The following is an 8,435-nucleotide window of genomic DNA, read 5'->3' on the forward strand; positions in this document are numbered from 1 at the left end:
AGACGATTTACTTCAAAAGGTTGTAGGTAGTATTCATTCCTTTACTCAATCAAGAAAACCTGTATGTCTAAGTATGTCTACCTACCTGTATCATTCTGACCACCACGCTTCTGAGCCACTGTTAACTTTATAATATCTCCACGACATTGTCCAATCATCCTCTTCGAATGCTTTCCAATATAGAGCTCTCCAATCACCTTCGAAGACATGCTCTGCAGCAATCCACGTCACAGATGTTGCTGGATCGTAGTCAATTACATTATTAGTATTTCTACAATAATCTATGACCAACTGATCATGGCAGTTTGGAAAATCACCCTCTGGGTGGTCTTTACCCCAATGATCATCTCTTTTCTCATTATCATAAAGGTGAGTAGTATTTAATTATTGTACTGATATAGAGCGTGTTTCATTACTAGCAATATTCTGATTCATTATTATTAGCCAATAAATGGTAATTATAGTTATCATTAGCGTTATTGTCAGCAATCTCATTATGAGTAACATTGATATCATGACTAGCAAGAAGGTTAGTAATACCATCAATATTGCTCGCAAGTAAAAGTCTTCTCTTTTTCCCAACCAGCCATTAGTGTAAGCAATGCCAATACCAGCCATCACAGTTGCAGCTAAGTTCCTGGCTAAGCCTTCAAGACTGTCCTGACAATTTGTGCCTGGGGGGTCTTGATGATTAGCAATACATAGGTTGCATTGGTCAATGAGACCAAAAGTCGATTTACTTCCATAATAAGTGAAAGCACCCCATAAAGTCATTTGTCTGACTGGTAGACCTGAATTCCATACATTTTGAAAGGTTTGTGCTAGATCATGCTTTGGGAAATCACGTTTCTGAATAGTCTTATCATTGAACTCATCTCTTGAGATAGCACTTGAACTAATTGTCAAAAAGGTTGAGGCTAGAATTAATAGCTGTGTGATGCTTAAGAATCTCATTTTGATGCCTTGCTACTCACGTCGCCTAGGATTAAGATATATTAATAAAAATGGCTTGATTAAAAAATTCTTTTATATGCTTCTCACCGATATTTAAATTACACAAATATTCACAAATTTGCGCCTATGTATTTAGGGTTCCGGAGCCAATCACAGTAAATGATTATTCTTCCAGTGTAGGCATGTCATTAAATAATAAGAATTTTTTTTGAGAGAATAGATTCTATACTTGTTCCTTATAGAAAAATAGAGATGATTCGTATTGCTCGAAAAGGGAAGTTGCAGTTATGGGGGTTATGAATCAATATCAATTTCCATGCTATCATCTACATCATACTTGATATCAGAGACTTTTATTATTCGAGATATCGCTATTCATTAATTATTAATGGTTGGTAATGCTAATGCTCTGCTATAGAAGCTTTGAAGTCAAGCATGTTGAAGTAAATTGTCTAAGTCCATGGTTGATGTATTCATTTCAATAGATAATATAGGTCAATTTAAGTATCTCAATTATAATATATAATTTACTTACTTTCTATAAAAAAAGATCTATATTCTAAGGTCATAAGACCTATATTTATTGTTGAAATATTTCACGAATACATCACTAAGAATTCAATTATAGTGGGAAAATGCAAACTGGTTGCAAAATCAAATAAATACTTGATTGAGTAAAAAAGTGAGTACAGCATATCAACATTCCTTCTTTAAGTTAAATGTAATGACCCACGAGTTAATAATGTGCTTATTAAACTAATATTTACTATTTTGAATAATAAATATTGACCAGAGTTCAAATATTAATTACTGCAAAAAGTAAAGAGCTTAATTGGGTAACCCTAATATTCTACTATATAAGGAGGCTAATCTGAAAGGTAATTTAGATTGTATCTTTATTATTAGGTAATGTATATTGTTTATATCTGAATATATTCATTACACACTCTTTAATTTAAAATAAATACTGAAATAAGTTCTTGTTTAGAGAGATTACTTCAAGACAACCAATAGCGCGTGATCATGTCATATAATTCAACTAAAAATTATATTTAAATGGTCCTTTTGATCATAAGACAACCCTGAATGCAACTATTTATGATTGTCCTTGTTCAATTATTCTGAATAATCTACAAGGTATTATCTTAAGTAACGATGTTAGGATGTATTTCCTTAAGTTGGAAATAATTTTGTTTTACAAACGGATTTAATGAAAAAATGTATGAAACTTTTATAGATGACTACACACACTAGACTTTATAAACTTTGTAAATTTTCAAAACATGTAGTTTCATACTATTTTAGAAAATAATAGTTGTAGAATTGATGAAATTTACCTTGATTCAATTGATATTGTTTACAATGTCACTGACACTAATACATAAATACTTAACTATATTCAAATTAGGATATTCAAAATAATCTGAAGAGAATTAATCAATGACATGTCAAATTTTCAGCGAAAAAGCTTACCATCAGAATCGCCCTGCGCCCGCCATTGTGCATTGAAAACACCACTATTTTCCAACTTATAAAGTCTCCAAGCTTCGCGTATATGTTCGGGGAGAAGAGGTCTCTGAGTATCGCCTCGATATTGTAATTTTCTATCATCTACTTCAATCTCTTTCCCATTTTCCAAACTTTTTAAAATATCTAATTTTTGCTTCTTCTTGTTGTCTATATCTAGTATTAATTGGGCTTTATGTTCTCTTTCTTGTATTTCAAATGCCCTTGTTATTATCTCACCTAAAAACAGCTTTGATAGACCTGCTAAAACAACAGCTATGTTTTGTGGAATTGAATGACCAAGTACACCATTGCAAATCTTTTTCACACCAGGCTTATTGACTGTCATTCGTCTATATGATTCGAATCTTTCCATTTGATCATCTGTAAAGTTACCTATAATCAATCTTTTCTTTTCTTCTTCATTCAAATTTCCAATGGTCTGCGATTTTAATTCCTTATACTCTGAAATAAGCTCTGGATCGTCTATGTCCGAAATGTCACTTAAATCGTCGAACTCTTCATTTTCGCTCAATTCACTTTCATTTTCACCATCTGGAGAATCTCGTGTTTCTTTTTCAAGAGAACTATAAAAGACCTTCCAAATCAACTCCTCATCTTCTTCATCCAAACTAACGTCGCTTAGATGCTCGTCTTCATTATATTCAGTATGCATAATATTGCTTCGATGATGGCAATTAGACATTCATCTCTCAATATTTACAAAAGAGCAGGATTAAAATTTTGATCACGTGTATGTTTTTCAAAGCGTTTTGGTATCAGTTAATACGAATGAATTATTCTAATTACTACTTCCTTGATACGATACCTAGTTTTCTATTCGAGTAGACAATAAACAGTAGATTTTACTTAGATATATCTGAGTCTTCAAGAAGATGAGATGAGGCATTTTTAAATTCTCTGCTCCAAGCTAGTAGACTGTTCCAATCATGTATGGATTCGTTTTTATGTAGACTATCGATAATCGGATTTAAATTATTAATGAAGTTTCCTATTTTGTTGGAATAAACACCATGATTTCCCATGGCTGCAGTTATCAAATAATCTATCGATTCTATTAATACTTTTAAAGTGAGATAACGTTTCATTGCATGCAACTTAATACCTAAGTTGTTCATGGGATTTCTTGGTAATCCCAAGACATTTTTCAACTCTTCAGAAATTTTGGATATTAAATGAGTGGCATCTTCGTTTGTTAATGAGTCATTGTGTATATATGATATGCAATTTGGATAAATAGTTTTATTAGGAATAAAGGGTTTATTGTGAACGTCAGAATAAACATAATAGGCAAAATCGGTTGAATTTGTTACATTTTCATAATTTAAAGATTCTAAAGCTGTCATCGTAATATTTATATTCGAAAGACCCAGTGCTTCTGTCATCAAGGATTTGAGTGGAGCAAAATTTTCTTCAAATATTTGTTCAAAACGCTTACTTTCCAAGCCAACAATAATGATTTTTGCATCAATGGAAGGCATGTCTATTGGTTTCTCAGAAGAATTTAGTAACCTTAACAATTCAATTTCAGCTGACACCAAATGCTCCAAAGTAGCTTGAGTCATGAAAAACGGCAAGTCATTGGCATGTACTGATGCTTGCGAATAATGCACCTGAGCTTTGTACATGTTAGGCTCGACTATTACAAAATTGTCGTCAGAATGAGTCAACTCTAGAATATAGTTTTCATCGTCTGCGTATGACCTATTGCTCACAAGCTCGTCAATCAATTTGAATCGCCAATTAGTATTTACTGTCTTATACAATTCGTAATCCAATTCCATTTGTGTTGCTTCTATCAAATCAGGAAAATTGAATCCTTTGTCGCCAAAGCGTACAAATATTGGAATAGTTACAGCAAGATCATCGATAATAAACGATTTGATCCGTTGCAATTCCTCAATCGATGAAACTGATTTGCTCTTAAAAAATGGAAAAAAAGGCAATAGCACTCCTAGCAAACATATTACAATGTACAAAGCTGTACTATTGGAATATAGTGACCTATTTTTCATCGTAGTTCGATATATTAGAGTAAAAGACTTAAATATTTGATTCTTAAACTAGAGTATAATCACGTGGTAATAATCTAAATATTTTTATGAACTCATCTGAAAAGTTATGAAAGAAGACCTAACTCTATTGAACAAGTATGTCTCTCCCATCTTTAAGTAAAGAAATCGACCCTGTGAATCAAGAGAATGACTTTGTTCATACGGTCTATAATGAAATAGCGCCTCATTTTTCCCAAACACGTTATAAGCCATGGCCAATCGTTGAAAAGTTTCTTATGAATCAGAAAGATTATTCCATTGGTCTAGATGTTGGGTGTGGTAATGGAAAGTATCTTGGTGTAAATAAAAAATTGTTCATGATAGGCACAGATAGATCCGATGGGTTAATAGATTGTGCTAAAACCTTGTCGAATAATACTTACAACGTGGGTGTTGCAGACGGATTGAACTTACCGCATCCCAGTAATACTTTTGATTTTGCGATTTCTATCGCAGTTATTCACCACTTTGCAACAATAGAAAGAAGAGTATTGGCAATCAAGCATATTCTTGAAAAGATGAGAAGTGGGGGCGAAGTTTTGATATACTGTTGGGCATTAGAACAGGAAAAGTCTAGACGAGGCTACAAAGAAGGCGACGACCAAGACATATTAATACCGTGGGTTTTGCAAAATAAACAACCAAAGAAAGATAAGACTAAGGGAAAGTCCAGAAAGCAAGATCAGCAAAGCGAGCCTAATCTGGATATTAAGGAAGAGCAAAAACCCGAAGAGCCAGAAACTAAATACAGGTACTATCATTTATATAAAAAGGGTGAACTTGTAGATAATGCCCTTGCAGCGGGGGGCTGCTCCTTAGTAGATCAAGGGTATGAAAAGGATAATTGGTGGGTAATAATAAGAAAAGACTGATTTAGTTCAGTTCTGAATAAAATACTATTTTGTGATTTGTATACACTCGCGTAGCTGACTTAAATTATTGTAGATCACTTACTGATTCAATTTTCTTCACAAAGATAATAGAAGACATGATATCCCCTCAAGAAAAGCAAGACAAAGTAATTAGGGCGACTGATTTAGATGCTCTTAGTTGTCGTTACAGTGCAAACAACAAATCTTACTTTTCGACGACCGATCCATTTATCGATAGCGTTATATCTTCATATAAAATCCATCTTCCATTATGTACTGGTTATACTAATATGTCGGCAAACAGAACTCTCAGATCTGTTTTTAATGAGCAGAAACTACCATTAATTAATAGAGGCACATACTTGAGAACAGAACTGATTGATGTTATAACACAAGAATTTATAAAAGAATTCAAAAAATGCCAGATTTTATCTTTAGGAGGTGGCTCTGACACCAGATGTTTTAGAATCTTGGAGGAGTATGGTGAAAATGTTAGGTACTGTGAAATTGACTTTCCTGAGTCGGTAAAAATTAAAAAATTGGCAATCACAAATGATAAAAGACTTGCAGATATCGTCAAATATCACGAAAGCACCAAACCTATTACTTCGAAAGAAGAATTTGCAAAACTTGAGGCTAATATTCATACTGAGAACTATAATCTTATAGGTTATGATCTACGTCGGTTAACAGGCATACTGGATGATTGTCCATTACTTGAGCATGTGGATACATCTATTCCAACACTTATACTAAGTGAATGTGTCTTGTGTTATCTTAATCCAGAAGAAAATGAGAGAGTTATAGATTTTTGGAAGAAAGCATTTGCATCAAGAGCACTATTAGCGCTTTTAATCTATGAACCTATGTCACTAAATGATGCTTTCGGAACAACGATGACGCATAATTTATCGAATAGAGGGATCAATCTTTTGACTTTTAATGAATATCCAAATTTAGAAGCAAGATATAAGTTTTTGTCCGAGAAGTGTCAATCATCTAATATTAAGTTGACAGATATGAGTAATGTAGGAGGATATGATTCAGATGATAAATCAAAGGCATGGATAAGTACTAAAGATTTGGCCCGCATAAACCGATTAGAATTGGTAGATGAAATCGAAGAAATAAGACTCCTTTTAAAACACTACTGTCTATGCTATTGTGAGTTTCCTTATGAATCATCCTTTAAGGCAATCAGAAAATGGAAATGGATTATTTGAGTAAACCTGTTAGACGCTTTTTGCACTGACGCCAAAAGTGTATTCCCAAGTATCCTATGTTTCAAACAATTGATGTCATTTTATTATCGCGATTTCGTGCTATCAATAAGAAATGACAAATGTACTCAATTGATAGGTTTCAGGTAAATCAAGAAGAAATGATACAAGTTCAAAACGTTATTATGTCATTAGATGTCTATTAACAAGGGTATTTATACAGAGCCTCCGAACCCAACGGGAGGCTTCGATTCATGAGGTGTTAAACAAAGAAATTTATAGATTTGCCCCATACTTTTTTCATCTTTACTAGTTAATCTTTCATAAGCATTATATATTTTTTCTTGAGCAATCACATTTCCATTATTAGCTTTAATTAATTGATCAGTTCTATAGCCGATGCCTAATTCATGTAGCCAATCACCCTGTTCCACTGGTCCAAAACTCTTGCATATTTTTTCAGTTACATTTTTAAGGTTGGTGAAATCGACGTCGACGGACAAATCGACTTCACCAGGTTTTATAAATGGTGAAACAAACTTGTGTTTATAAATGCCTCTTAATGTATTATCAGGTATTCCATCACTCGTCCCATAGTCAATAATTAATACCGAACCCATTGTCTTTTTATTATTTAAAAGTTGAGCCATTTTCAACACATATAATTCAGCATCAGGACAAATTTCAATTCTTGAGTCTATGGGTAAATCTTTGAATCTCGGATTTAAATCTGGGATAATTGAAGAAGTGGTTTCCTTGGGAGACAAGGTTAAATGAAATTCTGTATTTAATAAGTCATTGTCTCCTGAGCTTGAATTTGATGAGGAACCTTCTGGCAATGAAAGTTGAGTATTATCGACACTCGGCGTATGCTCTACCACTAGCTCCCTCCATCCATGCTTAGTTTTTTGAAAACTTTTAATAGGTAACGCATCGAAAAACTCATGAGCTATGATATAATTGGCAACGCTTTCATCCTTGATTATATCTGTTTCGTTATCAACCCATTTAATTCTATTCCCCCATTGAGTCTGTGAGATATTGAATCCATCACTGTCAGTTGTAAACTCATTGCTTCCACACAACAATTTCCACTGCTCCTTTCTCAAGACGGGTGAAGCTTCTATCATGGTGATCTCTATGTTTTCTTCTTGAATTAAATTCTTCTTGAATTTATTGAACGACTTTAAACAATCGTACATAAGTGTCCCTCGTCCAGGACCAAACTCTATAATGTTTAACTTTTGTGGTTTATTCTGATTTAACCAAGTACTAAATAACCATATACCTATCATTTCGCCGAACATAGAAGAAATTTCTGGTGACGTGATAAAATCACCACTTGAAGCATTCAATGGGTCACGAGTAGTATAATATCCAAATTGTGGGTGTGTTAGGCATTGACGGATAAAGGCCAGCAAAGATAATGGACCCGTCGTTTTAATGGTTTCCGACAAAAGACTTGATAAATCATCAACTCTAATTTTCTTTCCACTATCAGACATTACCGGAAGAGTTGGCATTGTGCCTAAATTTTCACGTATGTTTACATCACCTTTTATTTCCTTTTCCAAACGGCTTATTTGATTTTTAACGTAATGAGCTGCATTATCGTACTCTTCCTTGGTAAATTTTCCAAAATATAGATCTCCCTCAGTTTGCGTTTCTTTGTTTGATTTAGAATTATAAAGCCAAGCCGAATTAGAAAAACTTCTTAGGTTATCTATCTTTATCCTTCTTATTGAAGTATAGTTGATATATCTTAGCATTCTTGTCATTTGATAAAGAGAGTTAACTGATCTAGAATA

The 8,435-nt window shown here is 33.4% G+C and overlaps 6 protein-coding genes across 6 annotated transcripts; 2 read left to right on the forward strand and 4 right to left on the reverse strand.

Annotated features, from left to right (window-relative positions):
* Positions 1-384: 384 nt before the first annotated feature.
* AC631_05684 (uncharacterized protein) lies at positions 385-954 on the reverse strand (the record flags this gene model as incomplete). The annotated part of the gene is made up of 1 exon (XM_015614513.1): positions 385-954. One exon carries the CDS (start codon positions 952-954, stop codon positions 385-387), a length of 570 nt encoding a protein of 189 aa, XP_015464654.1.
* Positions 955-2,410: 1,456 nt separating this feature from the next.
* Positions 2,411-3,136, reverse strand: AC631_05685 (uncharacterized protein; the record flags this gene model as incomplete). Its single annotated transcript, XM_015614514.1, has 1 exon — positions 2,411-3,136. One exon carries the CDS (start codon positions 3,134-3,136, stop codon positions 2,411-2,413), a length of 726 nt encoding a protein of 241 aa, XP_015464655.1.
* A 190-nt stretch (positions 3,137-3,326) lies between these two features.
* AC631_05686 (uncharacterized protein) lies at positions 3,327-4,496 on the reverse strand (the record flags this gene model as incomplete). Its single annotated transcript, XM_015614515.1, has 1 exon — positions 3,327-4,496. One exon carries the CDS (start codon positions 4,494-4,496, stop codon positions 3,327-3,329), a length of 1,170 nt encoding a protein of 389 aa, XP_015464656.1.
* Positions 4,497-4,633: 137 nt separating this feature from the next.
* TRM9 (tRNA (carboxymethyluridine(34)-5-O)-methyltransferase) lies at positions 4,634-5,407 on the forward strand (the record flags this gene model as incomplete). Its single annotated transcript, XM_015614516.1, has 1 exon — positions 4,634-5,407. One exon carries the CDS (start codon positions 4,634-4,636, stop codon positions 5,405-5,407), a length of 774 nt encoding a protein of 257 aa, XP_015464657.1.
* A 116-nt stretch (positions 5,408-5,523) lies between these two features.
* AC631_05688 (leucine carboxy methyltransferase) lies at positions 5,524-6,630 on the forward strand (the record flags this gene model as incomplete). Its single annotated transcript, XM_015614517.1, has 1 exon — positions 5,524-6,630. One exon carries the CDS (start codon positions 5,524-5,526, stop codon positions 6,628-6,630), a length of 1,107 nt encoding a protein of 368 aa, XP_015464658.1.
* A 212-nt stretch (positions 6,631-6,842) lies between these two features.
* On the reverse strand, positions 6,843-8,396 carry AC631_05689 (uncharacterized protein; the record flags this gene model as incomplete). Its single annotated transcript, XM_015614518.1, has 1 exon — positions 6,843-8,396. The coding sequence occupies one exon, from the start codon at positions 8,394-8,396 to the stop codon at positions 6,843-6,845; it is 1,554 nt and encodes a 517-aa protein (XP_015464659.1).
* Between the last annotated feature and the right edge of the window lie 39 nt (positions 8,397-8,435).

Source organism: Debaryomyces fabryi, assembly GCF_001447935.2.
Source record: "Debaryomyces fabryi strain CBS 789 chromosome Unknown contig00255, whole genome shotgun sequence".
Lineage (NCBI taxonomy): Eukaryota > Fungi > Ascomycota > Pichiomycetes > Serinales > Debaryomycetaceae > Debaryomyces > Debaryomyces fabryi.